The 17962-nt window shown below is 50.9% G+C and overlaps 1 protein-coding gene across 19 annotated transcripts in view; it reads left to right on the top strand.

The window, feature by feature from the left end:
- Positions 1-17962, top strand: part of UBR5 (ubiquitin protein ligase E3 component n-recognin 5) — a 2132574-nt gene that overhangs the window by 1981891 nt on the left and 132721 nt on the right. For all 19 annotated transcript variants that reach the window (XM_078686916.1, XM_078686920.1, XM_078686919.1 and 16 more), the window contains one exon: positions 14553-14708. In XM_078686916.1, coding sequence (XP_078543042.1) covers positions 14553-14708 — 156 coding nt within the window. The remainder of the gene's footprint in view (positions 1-14552; positions 14709-17962) is intronic.

A 17962-nucleotide genomic window follows, 5' to 3' on the forward strand; every position in this document is an offset into this window, starting at 1 on the left:
AAAACACTTTAAGTTGCACAATTTACACAAATGCCCGAGGGGCACGAAAAACCATATACTACAAAAGTGGAATGCGAATTACTAGCAGGTAAGTAACTATTCTCAGAGGCTTTGGGATCGCTAGGACTAGACTACTGAACCTTTAGATTACGAGCAGGAGGCCTAGGGAGATCGGGTGCGGAGTGTGCACTCTCACGCGGGATGCGGAACAAAGTCTATGGAGGTTAGTAAATGCAAAGTTACAGTTATCGGACGAATCCGACTAGATAGGCTGAAAACGACAAAGGATCTGGACACTTAGATAGTTAAGCTATGCTGGAGCACCGAAATGCTCAGGTTACCTAGCCCAGGGGCTGCGGCTGCATAGGTCTGAAAAGACGTCGGGAATCCTCGTTGCAGTCTATGGAGCCTGAAAGCAGAAGTTGCTGGCAGGCGACCAGTGATGAAGTTCGATGTGACCCAAGCCTGGATCGATGAAGATGGATTCCTGTAAGCAGAGGGGACCAAGTCCTGAATCACTAGCCAGTGATTAGGTGGGCACCAGGATGGCACCGGGCGAAGTCACCTCGACCAGGTGAGTGGGCGACGCTGGACTCTGCAGTCTCTCGGACCAGGAGGCGTTGTCGGCGACCAGGATGGAGGTGCGAGCTGTCCCACGAAGGTGTCTGCTGTCGACGTCGCTGGACCCAGGATTGGGGCAACAACTCTTGGCAAATGCAAGCCCACGCGGTGGACTCAAGATGGCGTCTGGAGTGGACCAGGAGGGTCCGGGGTGCTCCTCTGTTGGAGGGGAGCAAGGGCCACTCTGGAGCAACCAGACCAGCGGTGTTGTCGTCGAGGTTCGTCGTCAGAAGGGCCACTAGCCAACGGGCAAGTGACCTGGACGACGCGGTGAGCAGCAAAGAGCAGAAGGGCCCCACGCAGATCTCGTGGATGCAAGGGGGCTGGACTTCGGTGCTGGAGCTGCTCAGGGTTGGGGCTTCTCAAACCCCAAAGCACTCACTCGAGGATCCCTCGGCGGTCGTGCTGGGCAAGCGTCGTGCAGTCTTGAAGATGGCCGGTCCCTCGAGGTCTCGTCACACCCACGAATCTCAGCTGGGCTGATGATGCAGGTAGAGGTCAGAGGTGCCAGGGAAGCCGGTTCTCGTCGAGCTGGGTAGTCTTGATCCTGAGGAGAGACTTACAGCAAACCGCGATGCTTGGATGGTGCCTGTGGGTGCAGGGTGGCTACTCCTTAGCCACAAGGGAGAGTCATCAGAAGTAGTTCAAGAGTCCTTTCGTGGAAAGTAGTCAAGATTCAGAATGATCTAATTTAGAAGGGGGCCTGCTCCTACCTTTATTCTCAAAAAGGGGGCTGGCACGCGACTAGGTCCTGCCCATGGGTGGGACCAGGAAGGGGGGTGGTTACACCCCTCTCCCCTGCCGGACTTTCCCCAGCTCAGGGGCTGGTGTGCCCCTGGAACTGGTTCAAACCGGCCTATGCATAGTGAGCACCGGGGTGCCACTTGCAGTCACCTACCTCTATAGCCCTGCCTACCTGGGATACACATAACCCTGTCTGGGATGGTGCTAGCACCGCCCCTGACAGGAAACCCTTTGTCCAAGCCTCCCGCGCTGGGAGGACTCCCAGCAGCAGGAGGGCAGACTTGTGTCTCGGTGGCAGCATCCATCTTGTGGAGCTGAGGCTATGTTCAACTTTAACCGGGGTTACAGGCTACCAACATGTCTTCTCCCTCTAGAGGGGTGGAATGCTACCCCCGTCGCCAGAACCGGCGAGGGGGTAGTATTCCAAAGCGTATGACACCTTACACGACATGTTTAGATAATGTCAGGCCAAAGTTACCATAACCGCGAGGATTATAAGGCACTTAAGAGTATATGGTCTGACGCTATCATGGAAACGGCTAAGGGATAGATCCCGAAAGCCGCAGACAGGCTCAGCTCATGCCAGAGCACCATCTCACACGATTCCAAGCACTCTGCCTTCAGGATTGTTAAGGCCTGCCATAGGAGTGACTGATAGGAGATCTGTGTGCCCATTCTAGGTTTAGATATAGGTATACTATATCTAGAGCAGGGGTGATTACACCTCCTTGCCCCCAGCTGTCAAGCAGCCAGTTGTGTCTGTTTAGTTAGTCAGCCCAGGGGTGGCATAATACATGCTGCAGCCCCTGGGAGACTTCTGGGTGCACCTCTGCCCTGGGTACAGGGACTTGGAGAGGGCCCAGTGCCAATTCAGTACCTGGGTACAATTTGGAATGGAGAGAACAGCTAGGCTGTGGGTCTGATTAGCAGGCCCACAGCCAGGGAAAGTAGTAAACCAGTGAAGCAAAAAGCAAAAATCTGGGTGATCATAGGATTGCAGACCCTACTCTCCTACAAGGGGTTTCAGTCTTCCCCTACCTCGACGACTGGTTGTTGAAGGCAGGCTCGCCCCAGACAGTCGTCAGCCACCTCCAGACGACGGCAGACCTCCTGCACCAGCTGGGGTTCTCCATCAATGGGCCGCAGTCACACCTGTGTCCCTCTCAGAAGCTCCTCTTCATCGGAGCGGTTCTGGACTCGGCGCGGTTTCGGGTTTATCCGCCCGAACAGCGGGTCCGAGATATTCAGGCTCTGATTCCCATCTTTCAGCCGTTATCCCCGGTTTCGGTCAGGTTGACCTGCGGCTTCTGGGGCTGATGGCCTCCTGCATCCTACTGGTGCATCACGCCAGGTGGCGGATGCGGGCTCTGCAGTGGGACCTGAAGTTTCAGTGGGCCCAGCATCAGGGCAACCTATCCGACCACGTCCTGATCTCGGAGGGCACTGCGAGACAGCTGCAGTGGTGGCTTACGGATCGCGATTGGGTCAGCGGCAGATCCCTCTCCCTTCCCCAACCGGAGCATGTAGTTGTGAAGGACGCGTCCCTCCAGGGCTGGGGAGGCCACTTGGGAGAGGCGGAGATCAGAGGCCTCTGGTCTCCGGCGGAGACCCGGCTCCACATCAACCTGTTGGAGCTCAGGGCGATTCGTCTGGCACTGAAGGCATTCCTCCCCTCTGTCCGGGGGAGTGTAGTGCAGGTGTTCACGGACAACACCACCGCCATGTGGTACTGCAACAAACAAGGCGGGGTGGGGTCGTGGATCCTTTGTCAAGAGGCTCTTTTCCTTTGGCAATGGCTGGAACGCCAGGGCGTGACCCTGGTGGCTCAACACCTGGCAGGTTCTCTGAACGCCAGGGCGGACGAGCTCAGCCGTCGGTGCCTGATGGATCACGAATGGCGTCTGAACTCGGACGTGGCGCAAGGCCTCTTTCAGCGATGGGGAGAGCCTTGGTTAATGTATAGGCATTTATATAGCGCACTACTTACCCGTAGGGTCCCAAGGCGCTTCGACCGCTGCGAAACCCTTCCTGGCTTCCCTGAGAGATGGTCCCTTAATGGGTATCTCCAGGGTGAGACCAGGCATCCCCGGCGGTCTGGTGGGGCCGTTAGTGAAGATGAGGCAAGCTAATGCCCAGAGTTGCCGAGTGTGAACGCTGATCAGAGTGGGCACCGAGGCGAGAGAATTATTGAGTCCGCTGACCCTGGTCCAGAAACCTGCCGCGCCGGGAATCGAACCCTGGTCCCGGGCCGTCCTCTGCTCTCGGGTCTGCCGCCTCTAACCAGTGAGCCACACTACTTCAGATCTATTCGCCACCGAAGAGAACGCGCAATGTCATCAGTTCTGCGCGTTGGAATTTCCAAGGCGGCACTCGCTCGGAGACGCTTTTCGTCGCGAGTGGAGTTGCGGTCTGTTGTACGCCTTTCCGCCTATACCACTTCTGCCCAGAGTGCTGAAGAAGATCAAGCGCGACCGGGCCCAAGTCATCCTTGTGGCTCCGGACTGGGCTCGAAGGTACTGGTATCCAGAGCTACTCAGTCTGTCAGTCGATCCCCCGGTTCGTCTGCCTCTTCAGGAGAACCTTCTGTCGCAGCAGTAGGGGACGGTCCTCCACCCGAACCTGTCCAGTCTCCACCTCCATGCTTGGAGATTGAGCGGCGACAGTTGAGGCCATTTGACTTGCCTCCTGAAGTCTGTAACATCATTCTGGCAGCCAGGCGTCCCTCCACAAAGTCGGTATACACCTGCAGGTGGAACAGATTTGTGGCATGGTGCACAGCAAAGGCTGTGGATCCTCTTTCTGCCCCTCTTTCTGAGGTTCTTCTCTTCCTTCTTTCTCTTGCCCAGCAGGGCTCTGCTCTGGGCACTATCAAGGGCTACCTTTCTGCCCTTTCAGCCTTTCTCAGGCTACCTGATCAGCCTTCTTTGTTCAAGTCCCCTATTATTAACAGATTTCTTAAGGGCATCACTCACACGTTTCCTCCTGTTCCGTTTGTGATGCCTCAGTGGGACTTGAACCTGGTTTTAACATTCCTGATGTGCGCTCCCTTTGAGCCACTTCACAACTGTCCTCTTCGCCTTCTGACTTTGAAGACTGCTTTCCTGGTTGCCATCACCTCTGCCAGGAGAGTGAGTGAGCTCCAGGCTCTTTCTTGTACTCCACCTTTCCTTTCCGTCCATCCGGACAAAGTGGTGCTTCGTACCAAACCTTCTTTCCTGCCCAAGGTTGTTACGGCCTTTCACATCGGGCAGTCTATCACTTTGCCAACCTTCTTCCCGCCACCACATCCCTCTAAAGAGGAAGAGCGGCTCCACCGTCTGGACCCATAACGTGCGCTCTCATTCTACTTGGATCGCACACGCCAGTTCCAGGTGGATGACCAACTCTTTGTTGGTTACGTGGGCGCTAAGAAGGGTAAAGCGGTGCACAAGAGGACCATCTCCCGGTGGATCATCCTGTGTATCCAGGCATGCTACTCCTTGGCTAGGAAGGAGCCCCCGGTTGGACTGCGGGCTCATTCTACCCGAGCGACGGCGACTACCACTGCCCTGGGCAGGGGTGTGCCCTTACAAGACATCTGTCAGGCAGCTACGTGGGCATCACTGCACACGTTTGCGAGACACTACTGCCTGGACAGTCAAGTCCGGAGGTATGGCTTCTTTGGCCGTTCCGTCCTCCAGGACTTTCTGGTGTGAATATTGGTTCGCAGACCCACCACCGGGGTTGGTATTGCTGGGGTATCTATTCTAAGGTAAGGAATCTAATACTAACGTGTCTCTTTCAGATGCACAAGTTACTACTTGTGTAACGATATATCTGTAAGAGACATTAATTAGTATTAGATTCCTTACCGACCCACCCATCCTCTCCGTTCTGCGAACCAATATCTAGGGTTAGGGTTGTCCCCTTCAGGGCCCTAGTTTCAATGGCACCAGTGTTGGTTTTTAACATGGCTCTGCGTTTCTGGCGCGGAAAAGCTGTGTCTAAGAACTGACGTCAGCACGCGGAGGCGGCGTCTAAGTACTCCGACGACGTCATCACGGCACCCACGACGCCGACGACGGACGCGGAGCCGCAGACGACGCCTACCGACGCGCAAGGGTACTGCTACGCAAAAATTTCCGGATCCAGTCTGACGCCTGGGGATATTCTAAGGTAAGGAATCTAATACTAACTAATGTCTCTTACAGATATATCGTTAATCAAGTAGTAACTTGTGCGACTACAAGTCTTAGCAAGGGATCAGTAGGAAAACCCATAGTGTAGGTAGGTGCATCACTTACACCTCACTAGAAAGCATGTCTACCCATGGAGAGTCTTCAGAGACTCTCCTAGTGGTTAGTGACCCTCCACAGGTCCTTTCCAGATATGCAGCTCTCAGTTTCCAGGAGATGAGACAATTGTTTACCTCCAGGAAATTGAAACAGGGTTCTAACCCTACCACTCTTTTTCTGTTAGGTCTCTTAGAGACATATGATGCCAGAAGGGCTGCTACTGCAGGCCCCTCTAATCCAGATGGGAGCATGCCCCCTTAGAAGGTACTCCTGGAGATCCAGACCTCCCTGAAACAGAGAATGTAGATGAGGAGGAGGAAGAAGAAGAACTATCTGGGGGATGAGGCAGACAAAGGTTCTGTGATAGTCAGCAGACTCACAAGGGCCAACCTAGACCTGCATAGGGAAGGAACTGGGGGACCCCCAGTGCTGACCCTAAGCAGGCCTAACTATGGAGTTAGAAGAGATAGATCTCATTCTAGGGACTCCATTAGATCTGTGCACTCTCGTGCCTCTCATGCATCTGCTCAGAGGAGGATGACTTCCCCTCAGAGGAGAGAGCATGAGGCAAAGATGAAGGAGGCTAATCTGAGGATCCAAAGGGAAGAACTTGCCCTTGCCAAAGAGAAGCTTGCCTTTGCTAGAGAGCAACAGTTGAGTGGGGTAGTCCCCACTGGTGGCAGCAATATCCCTAGGGATAGAGAAAGGGGTTTTGATACTAGAAACCTGAGTAAAATAGTGCCCTCCTATAAGACAGGAGATGATATCCACAAGTGGATAACTGCTTTGGAGAGAGCCTGCAAAGTACAGCAGGTACCCCAGAGTCAGTGGGCAGCTATATTGTGGCTCTCCTTTGAAGGTAAAGGTAGAGATAAGCTCCACACTGTTAGAGATGAGGATGCTAATGATTACCAAGTCTTAAAAATGCACTGATTGATGGGTTTAGCTTAACCACTGAACAGTACAGGTTAATGTTCAGAGACACCCAGAAAACTCAGGCTCAAGATTGGACTGACTTTGTTGGTTGTGCCACTAAGGCTTTGGAAGGCTGGTTACTGGGAAGTAAAGTTACTGATTACACAGGATTGTATAATCTAATTATGAGAGAGCAAATCTTAAATAATTGTCAGAACCAGTTGTTGCATCATCACTTGATTGACTCAGATCTGACCTCTCCCCAAGAATTGGGAAAGAAGGCAGACAGATGGGTCAGAACAAGGGTCAAGCAGCAGAACCAGAACCAGGGTGGTGGCCAGAAGAAAGCAGACCAGAAGGGTAATGAGAATAAGCAAAATGACCAGAAGTCTTCAACAGGGCCCCAACAACCTAAGGAGGGTGGGTCCCAGAATTCCCAGAAGAAGAATGATGGTCCTAAGAAACCATGGTGCCAATACTGTAAAAGTAAGACTCACTGGTTTAGTGAGTGCACCAAGAAAGGCCAAACTCCTACCACTACTGTCCCTAAGACACCTGCACCCCCTAGTACAGTTAGTAGTGGTAGTGTACCTCCCAAGGCTATAGTTGGGTTAACCCTGGGAACTGAGGTGGGTTCTGACTTAGTCAGAATTCCTACTCAGGCAGTTCTTGTTTGTACTGGGGACATGGATATGACCCCTACTGTAAGTCCTAGTACTCTGGGCAAATACAGGCAAACGCCTTTAATCAATGGAAATATGGCTCAGGCCTACATGGACACATGTGCCAGTGTCACCATGGTGACACCAACATTTGTGGATCCTGACCAGATCATGCTAGGTTCAGACTACCTAGTGACCAATGCTAGCAATGTCACTACCAATCACAGTATGGCAGTTGTTAATTTCTCCTGAGGAGGGGTAACTGGCCTCAAAAGGGTTGTAGTTAGTTCAGACCTCCCAGTAGATTGTCTTTTGGGCAATGATTTGGAATCCTCACTGTGGTCAGCTGTGGAGTACAGGACTCGTGTAGAAATGCTAGGTCTCTCCTCACATGTCCTTGCTGTGACCAGGTCACAGGCCAAGAAATGCCCAGCTGAACTAGTGCTGGATCCTGGAAGAATGGACCAGACACTAACCAAGAGAAAGAGCAGTAGGGGTAAGGCTGAGCCTTCCCCCCTGCCTCAGGTTGAGGATCAGCTCTCACAGGAGGCTGACCCAAAGACTACAGAAGGAACTGTTCTAGAAGAGCTTGAACCTGAACAGGTTGAGTTTCTTGGGACAGGGGGACCTTCCAGGGCAGACTTGAGGCAGGCTCAGTTAGACTGTTCCTCCCTTGAACCCCTCAAACAGCAGGCTGCTGCTGAGGCTGCAGGGAATGCTACAGGTGCCCATAAGGTATATTGGGATGATGGACTCCTATACTCTGAGGCAAGAGACCCCAAACCAGGTGCTACCAGGAGGCTGGTCATCCCCTTGTCTCCTAGAGATTTCCTTCTCACCTTAGCCCATGAGATTCCCCTTGCAGGTCACTTAGGCCAGAACAAGACTTGGGACAGGCTTGCCCCACACTTTCACTGGCCTCATATGTCTGAAGACACTAAAGAGTTTTGTCGCTCATGTGTCACCTGCCAAGCCAGTGGCAAATCAGGTGGCACAACAAAGGCCCCCCTCATACCACTACCTGTGGTGGGGGTACCCTTTGAGAGAGTGGGGATAGACATTGTTGGACCAATGGACCCCCCAACAGCATCTGGGCACAGATTTATACTGGTGGTAGTGGATCATGCCACCAGGTATCCAGAAGCTATTCCCCTCAGGACCACTACAGCTCCTGTTGTGGCCAGGGTCTACTTGGAGTTTTCTCCAGAGTGGGGTTTCCTAAGGAGGTTGTCTCTGACAGAGGTGCAAACTTCATGTCAGGATACTTGACTGCCATGTGGAAGGAGTGTGGAGTAAATTACAAATTTACCACACCCTGTCACCCACAGTGCAATGGGCTTGTTGAGAGATTCAACAAGACCCTCAAAGGGATGATAAAAGGGTTACCTGAAAAGCTCAGGCGATGATGGGACATCCCTTTACCCTGCCTCCTGTTTGCTTACAGAGAGGTCCCACAGAAGGGGGTTGGTTACAGCCCTTTTGAGCGTCTGTTTGGGCATCCTGTAAGAGGACCCTATGTCTTGTGAAGGAAGGATGGGAGTTACCTCTCAAAAAGCCTAAACTTGACATAGTGGACTATGTACTTGGTCTCCGCTCCATGATGGCAGAGGTCATGGAGAAGGCATCCAAAAACCTTGAGGCCGGCCAAGAACTTCAAAAAGCTTGGCATGACCAAAAGGCTGTCCTAACTGTTTACCATGCAGGACATAAGGTGTGTGGGTGTTGGAGCCAGTGGCCCCAGCAGCTCTCCAAGACAAATGGTCTGTACCCCATACCATCATTGAGCAAAAGGGAGAAGTCACCTACTTGGTGGACATGGGAACTCCCAGGAGCCCCCACAGGGTGCGTCATTTAAACAGGCTCAAGGCATTTGTCAACAGGGAGGACATGGGCTTGCTCATGGCCACAGATGAGGGACAGGAGGAAGAGAGTGACCCTCTCCCAGACCTGCTCACTCAGAACCCTGATGATGGGTCAGTAGATGGTGTAGTCTTTTCTGACAGCCTCTCTGAACATCAACAAAAGGATTGTAAACAGGTTCTTCAATCCTTTAGACAAATGTTCTCACTGACCCCCAGTCAGACAAACTGGTGCACCCATGAGGTGGACACTGGTGACAGTAAGCCTGTCAAGAGTAAAATCTACAGGCAACCTGACCACGTCGGGGACTGCATTAAGAAAGAAGTTCAAAAGATGTTGGGATTGGGAGTCATTGAACACTCCGAGAGCCCTTGGGCGAGTCCTGTAGTTCTAGTGCCAAAACCTCACACCCAGGATGGTAAGAGAGAGATGAGGTTTTGTGTAGACTACAGGGGTCTCAATGCTGTCACTAAGACAGATGCCCATCCAATACCTAGGGCAGATGAACTGATAGACAAGTTGGCTTCTGCAACTTTCGTAAGTACATTTGACCTAACAGCTGGTTATTGGCAGATCAGGTTAGCTGAAGATGCCAAGGCCAAAACAGCATTTTCTACCCCAGGAGGTCATTACCAATTTGTGGTGATGCCCTTTGGTTTGAAAAATGCACCTGCCACTTTTCAAAGGTTGGTGAACCAAGTTCTCACTGGGTTGGATGACTTCTGTGCAGCATATCTAGATGATATTGCTGTCTTTAGCTCCACCTGGGAGGATCACCTGATCCACCTGAGGAAAGTTTTGGAGGCCCTGCAAATGGCAGGCCTCACTATCAAGGCCACCAAGTGCCAGATAGGGCAGAGTCAGGTTGTGTACCTGGGACACCTTGTGGGTGGAGGCCAGGTTCAACCATTGGAGAGCAAGATACAGGCCATAGAGGACTGGGCTCCTCCAACCACCCAGACACAGGTCAGAGCTTTCTTGGGCCTGTCTGGTTACTATAGGAAGTTTGTCAAGAATTATGGGTCCATTGTGACACCACTTAATGACCTGACAAGCAAGAAAATGCCAAAGAAAGTTCAGTGGACAGTTAACTGTCAGAAGGCATTTGATGACCTAAAGCAGGCCATGTGTACTGCACCTATTCTCAAGAGTCCTGACTACTCCAAAACCTTCATTGTCCAAACAGATGCATCTGATTTGGGTGTGGGAGCTGTTCGATCTCAACTGAATATTGATGGTCATGACCAGCCCATTGCTTTTAGAAGCAGAAGGCTGACCCCTAGAGAGAAACGTTGGTCAGCTATTGAGAGGGAGGCCTTTGCTGGGGTTTGGGCCCTGAAGAAGTTGAGGCCATACTTGTTTGGAACTCACTTCAAGATTCAGACCGACCATTAGCCCCTCTTATGGCTAAATCAGATGAAGGGTGAAAACCCCAAACTTCTTAGGTGGTCCATTTCCCTACAGGGGATGGACTTTACAGTGGAGCACAGACCAGGGACTGACCATGGCAATGCAGATGGTCTCTCCAGGTATTTCCACTTAGAACAGGAAGACTCACCTGGTCAAGGTTAGTTTAATGTCCCTTAGTTTGGGGGGGGGGGTTATGTAGGAGAGTGGGGTCTGCAATCCTATGGTAACCCCAGATTTTTGCTTTTTGCTTCACTGGTTTACGACTTTCCCTGGCTGTGGGCCTGCTAATCAGACCCACAGCCTAGCTGTTCTCTCTCTAAATTGACAACCATGTACTTTAGGTGCATTTACCAATTGGTACTGGGCCACCTTATCAGTCCCTGTACAGTGTACCTTGGGTATCCAGGGCATAGGTGTACCCAGGGCCTACCAGGGGCTGAAGCATGTATTATGCCACCCCTGGCTGGCCATCTAAAACTGACACAACTGGCTGCAAGACAGCTGGGGCAAGGTGGTGTAATCACCCTTTGCTATAGATATAGTAGACCTATATCTAACCCTAAAATGGACACATATATTCCTATCAGTCACTCCTATGGCAGGCCTTATCAATCCTGAAGGCAGAGTGCTTGGAATTATGTGAGATGGTGCTCTGGCATGAGCTGAGCCCGTCTGCAGCTTGCGGAACCAAGTCCTAATAGCTGTTCCATGATAACGCTATACCATATACTCTTAAATGCATTATAATCCTCGCGGTTAAATGCTAACTCTGGTATAACATTATCAAAACATGTCGAGTAAGGTGTCATACGAATTGGAATACTACCCCCTCGCCAATTCTGGCGACGGGGGTAGCATTCCACCCTTCTAGAGGGACACGACACGTATGTAACTGTAAACCCCGGTTAAAGTTAACTCGAGCCTTGGCATCACAAAATGGATGCTGCCACCACAGACACAAGTCTGACCTCCTGCTGCTGGTAGTCCTTCCAGCGAGGGAGGCCTGGACAAAGGGTTTCCTGCCTTGGGATGTGCTAGCACCACCCCAGACAGGATTTTGTGTATTGAGGTAGGGAGGCCTGAAAGGAATGAGACATGCCTGGGCACACAAGGTGCCCTGTGCATACACCGGTTCAAACCAGTTGCTGGGGCACTCCAGCCCCAGCTCTGGCGGGAAACTGGACAAAGGATAGGGGGTGTAACCACCCCTCTTCCTGGTCCCACCCAGGGGAGGGACCTAGTCAGTAGTGCAGCCCCCTTTGGCAGGATAAAGGTAGGAGCTGGTCCCATTCCTGATTAGATTAATCCTGAACTACTCTACAAGAAGAGACTCTGGACTTCGACGTTCTGCTCCACAGAAGACTGAAGAAATCTCCCTTGTGGGCAAGGAGTGTCCACCCTGCAACTGCAGGCACCATCAAGCGTCCAGCGGCTTCACTTTGTCGTCTTCCCTCGAGGATCCAGACTTCAGAGCCCGACGAGACCCGGATTCCCAGACCTCTCCGACCTCAACTCACATCTGCAGCAAAGCTGAGACCCGTGGGTGCGATGAGACACGTGGGACCGGCCATCTTGGACGAACCTGCACTTCGCTTCCAGCACGACTCCCGAGGTAAACTCGACCAAGTGCTTTGGGGATTGAGAAGCCGCAGCCCCGAGCAGCCCCTGCACCGAAGATCAGCCCTCCAGCTTCCACGAGATCTGCGTGGGGCCCTTCTGCTTGTTTGCTGCTCGACGCGTTGTCTGGTCACTTGCCGGCTGGCTAGTGGCCTCCTAGATGACGAACCTTGAAATCTTCACTGCTGGTCTGGTTGCTCCAGACTGGCCCTTGCTCCCTTCCAAAAGAGGGGCACCCCGGACTCTTCTAGTCCGCACCAGACGCCGTTTTCACTCACCGCGTGGGTTGCCTTTGCCAAGGCCTGTTGACTCCAATCCTGGATCCGACACCGCCGACAGCGAGAGCCTGCGTGGGACAGCTCGTGCCTCAATCCTGGTCGTCGAAGACACCACCTGGTCCACGTGGCTGCAGAGACAAGCGTCCACTCTTCACCTGATCGCGACAACAGCATCTGGTTCCCTCCTGGTTCCACACTGGTCACTGGCTAGTGACTTTGAACACTGTCCCCTCTGCTTTCAGGTCCTCTTCTTCCTCGATCCACCCGTGGATCGCACCAGACATCTTCCTCCTGGTCGCCTGCAGCATCTTTTCTTCCAGGCTCCATAGACTTCAACGCAGAAACCCGACACGACTTTGCACCTATGCACCTGCAGCCCGTTGGTGAGTTAAAGAGAGCATTTCGGGGCTCAAGGGTAGCTTGACTCTCCTAGTGTCCAGATTCACAGTCGTTTTAGTCCTAACTAGTCAGGATTGTCCGTACTCACCTTTTTCTTGAACTGTACTGTCCATAGACGTTGTTACGCATCTCACGTGTGAGTTCACACTCTGCACACGTGTCCCGTGGGCCTCCTATTACTTACCTAAATTTAGGATAGCGTAGTCCCAGCGATCCTACAGCCTCTGGACAGCTCCATTCCTTCTATCGATTTCCTTATACCATTTACTTAGTATATGGTTTGCCGTGCCCCTAGGGCACCATTGTAATTTTGTGCAACTTGTCGTATTTTTCCTAAGAGATTGTCATGTGCTTAGCCCTCTGATCTCATAAAGAGTTCAGAGGTGTTTGTTATTATTAAATATATTGTTTATTTTCATAACAACCTGTGTGGTGTCCTTTCATCTGGTATTCAAGGGGTTATATTGTGGTAAAACAGCTGGTTTCACATGCCAAAAGAGTTTAGCCTAAGACTGCTTTGTCCATGCTACCATTAGGATAGCTGGTCTATAAGGTTGACTTACAACCAATCACCATAAGGGTTGTTTGGACTGATACAAGGTGATCACTAGAACTAGTGAACATCATATATCAGGCCAACTTCTCACACCAGCGCCCCACGGTTGTTCACAAAAGTGATGGCGGTGGTCACAGCCCATCTGCACAGATTAGGGGTTTCAGTCTTCCCCTATCTCGATAATTGGTTGTTGAAGGCAGGCTCGCCCCAGACAGTCGTCTCCCACCTCCAGCAACCGGTTTGAACTGGGGTATGCATGGAGCACCTAGTGTGTCCCAGGCATGTCTCATTCTATTCAGCCCTCCTTGTCCCAATACCCAAAATCCTGTCTGGGGTGGTGCTCGCACCTCTCCAGGCAGGAAACCTATTGTCCAGGCCTCCCTCGCTGGAAGGACTCCCAGCAGCAGGAGGTCAGACTTGTGTCTGTGGCAGCAGCATCCATTTTGTGACGCTGGGGCTCTGGTTAACTTTAACCGGGATAGTCAGCAACAACATGTCTTCTCCCTCTATAAGGGTGGAATGCTACCCCCGTCACCAGAATTGGCGAGGGGGTAGTATTCCAAAGCGTATGACACCTTACACGACATGTTTAGATAAAGCCAAACCAAAATTAGCACTCAACCGCGAGGATTATAATGCACTTAAGAGTAATTTACACCACAATTTTTTATTATGGCTCTGCGTTTTTCTGGCACGGAAAAGCTGTGTATAAGAACTGATGTCAGCCTTCGAGGGCGGTGTCTAAGTACTCCGGCGACATTATTCGGGCGCCGACGACGGACGCGGAGCCGCCAGCTTGTAATATAAACTAATATTTCAGATCATATTTTGTTTAGCCAAAGATGTAATGTTTAATCACACAGCTTGGCTATAGATTGCCCTTGAAACAGCAGCTACTCAGAAAGGCGGAGTAGCTAGGCTTAGCAGGTCAAGGAAGGGCATAAAATAGGCGCGTTAAGGGCAGCAATTCCAAGAAATTCTTGAAATTTCAGTTTTCTGAATGAGAGGGACTTTCATTACGAATATAGGGCTTTCAACACTGGGCGTCAAATGGTGCTGATAGGTCATTCTTCTAATATATGTTGACTTATATCTACCCTCATTTTTCTATGACCCTGCACAGCATGTTCAGTCTCATAGTGCAACGTATTACAGATATTGCCATTTAGCAATGTATCCTTGTATAATTTTTATGTTTTGTGTTCTGCAATTCTAGGTGAATTGGCATGATTTCGCTTTTTTTGATCCAGTTATGTATGAGAGTTTACGGCAGCTTATACTCGCTTCTCAGAGTACAGATGCAGATGCAGTCTTTGCAGCAATGGACCTAGCTTTTGCAATTGACCTATGTAAAGAGGAGGGCGGAGGACAGGTACGTAATAAATTATAAAACAGCACACCCAAAATGTAACAGTTGTAAAAATCTTGCCGCATTTTTAACAGTTCTTTTTATTTGTATTGTTAGTTTTCACTTATTTTGATGTCTGAATTGTGTTCATATTCAGTAGCATGAAGATATTTCCTTTTGGTAAAATGTTATGCTTGAATCAACATTAATACTCATACTAGACACCACCATTAGTACTTATTCTTAGTTGCAAGACGTGCTGTCACTGAAAAGTTGTTTACTAAATAATATACTTTTTCTTTTAATCCACACCTGTTTTAATGTTTTTAAAGAAATGCCTTTTCTTTGTATGGTCACCCCTAAAGTTTTGGTATGATTATGCTGGTTTTTTGACTCAGAGTGAACTGAGGCCTGCTAACAAGATCTGACCATAACGTGTGTATGATGGATTGACTTATACCCAATTGGCATTAGCTAGGTAACTTACTCATAAAGTCCTAGTATATGGTACCCAAGGCCTGTACGTTAGAGAGTCACCCCAGGGATTGCAGCACTTGTTGTGCCACCCTGGAAGTGACACAAGAAAAACGTGGCTCCTAGTCTACCAATGCTGACTAAGTCTCCCCCCTCCCCCCCAGGTGGCCTATAGAGCCCTAAGGCAGGATGCTGTGTATTAAAAAGTAGAACATGAATTTTTACATGTTTTAACAGTTAAAAAAAACAACAAATATCACATTTACTGTGGAAAAGGCTAGTAGCCCCATTGGGAAGTTGATTAACAGGTTGCTGTGAGAAGTTGGCCTGATATGCAGTGCTCACTATTCTAGTGATCACTATGTATCAGTCCAAACAACCCTTATTGATGATTGGTTGTAAGTCAACCTTATAGACCAGCTATCCTAGTAGCATGGATACGAGCAGTCTAAGGCTAAGACTCTAGAGGGCGTGTTAAGCCAGCTGTTTTACCATGACATTACCCCTTGAACACCAAGTGAAAGGACACCACACAAGTTGTTATGAAAATAAACAGGTATTTATTTATAACAAGTCTACCCTGAACTCTTTATGAGTCAGGGAGCTAAGCACATAACAAAACTCTTACGAAAATACTTTAAGTCGCACAATTTACACAGATGCCCTAGGGGCACGAAAAACCATATACTCAGTAAGTGGAATGCGAACTTGCTAGCAGGTAAGTAATACTTTTCTAGACTCAGGAATCGCTAGGCCTACAATTCTAAACACTGGGGTTAGATGCAGGAGGCCTGTGGACGTCGTGTGCAGAGTGGGAACTCACGCGTAAGGCGGGAAAAAGTCTATGGAGGCTAGCAGTTGCAAAGTTACTGTTCTCGGGCGAACCCGACTAGGTGGGTCGAAAACGAGAGTGGATCCGAACACTTAGGGTGTTGGACTATGCTGGAGCACCGGAGTACTCAGGTTACCTAGCCCAGGGGCTGCGGCTGCATAGGGTTGAAGTTGCGTCGGAAACCCTCGTTGAAGATCCAGGAGCCTGAAGAAAGAAGTTGCTGGCAGGCGGCCAGTGAAGAAGTTCGTGGTGATCCAAGCCTGGATCAGGGAAGAAGAAACCTGTAAGCAGAGGGGACCAAGTTCTGAATCACTAGCCAGTGATTTGAGTGGGCACCAGGATGGCACCGGACGAAGTCACCTCAGCCAGGTGAGTGGGCGCTGCTAGGCTCTGCAGTCTCTCGGACCAGGAGACGTTGTCGGTGACCAGGATGGAGGTGCGAGCTGTCCCACGAAGATACTTGCTGTCGACGTCGCTGGACCCAGGATTGGGCAACAAGTCTTGGCAAATGCAAGGCCCACGCGGTGGACCTAAAATGGCGTCTTGAGTGGACCAGGAGGGTCCAGGGTGCTCCTCTTTTGGAGGGGAGCAAGGGCTAGTCTGGAGCAACCAGACCAGCAGTAGTTGTCGTCGTGGAGCGTCGTGAGAGGGCCACTAGCCAACGGGCAAGCGACCTGGACAACGCGGTGAGCAGCAAAAAGCAGAAGGGCCCCACGCAGATCTCGTGGATGCAGGGGGGCTGAACTTCGGTGCTGGAGCTGCTCAGGGTCGGGGCTTCTCTTACCCCAAAGCACTCGGTCGAGGGTCACTCGGTGGTCGTGCTGGACAAGCGTCGTGCAGTTCTGAAGATGGCCGGTCCCTCGAGGTCTCGTCACACCCACGGATCACAGCTGGGCTGATGATGTAGGTTGAGGTCAGAGGTGCCAGGGAAGCCGGTTCTCGTCGTGCTGGAGCAGTCTTGATCCGAAGGAGAGACTGGCAACAAACCGCGATGCTTGGTTGGTGCCTGCTGCTGCAGGGTGACTACTCCTTAGTCACAAGGGAGAATCTTGGGAAGAGTCTTGAGTTCCTTTCGTGGAAAATAGTTTCAGGATTCAAAGATGATCTGATTTGGAAGGGGGCCAGTTCCTACCTTTATCCTGCAAAAAGGGGCTGGCACGCGACTAAGTCCTGCCCTATGGGTGGGACTAGGAGGGGGGTGGTTACACCCCTCTCCTTTGGCGGACTTTCCCCAGATCAGGGGCTGGAGTGCCCCTGGAACTGGTTCAAGCCGGCCTATGCACAGTGAGCACCGGGGTGCCACTTGCAGTCACTTTCCTCTAAAGCCCTGCCTACCTAGAATACACAAAATCCTGTCTGGGACGGTGCTGGCACCGCCCCTGGCAGGAAACCCTTTGTCCTTGTTTCCTGGGCTGGGAGGACTCCCAGCAGCAGTAGGGCAGACTTGTGTCTCAGTGGCAGCATCCATTTTGTGGAGCTAGGGCTCTGCCTGACTTTAACCGGGGTTACAGGTTACATACATGTCGTATCCCTCTAGAAGGGTGGAATGCTAACCCCGTCGCCAGAATTGGCGAGGGGTTAGTATTCCAATTCGTATGACACCTTACTCGACATGTTTTGATAAAGCGATGTGAGAAGTTGGCCTGATGTGCAGTGCTCACTATTCTAGTGATCACTATATATCAGTACAAACAACCCTTATTGATGATTGGTTGTAAGTCAACCTTATAGACCAGCTATCCTAGTAGCATGGATACGAGCAGTCTAAGGCTAAGACTCTAGAGGGCGTGTTAAGCCAGCTGTTTTACCATCACATTACCCCTTGAACACCCAGTGAAAGGACACCACACAAGTGTTATGAAAATAAACAGTGTATTTATTAGAATCACAACAGCCCTGTACTCTTTATGAGGACAGGGTGCTAGGCACACAACAAAACCCTACGAAAATACTTAAGTTAGCACAGTATATA

The sequence above is a fragment of the Lissotriton helveticus genome, chromosome 4_1 (genome assembly GCF_964261635.1).
Source record: "Lissotriton helveticus chromosome 4_1, aLisHel1.1, whole genome shotgun sequence".
Taxonomy (NCBI): domain Eukaryota; kingdom Metazoa; phylum Chordata; class Amphibia; order Caudata; family Salamandridae; genus Lissotriton; species Lissotriton helveticus.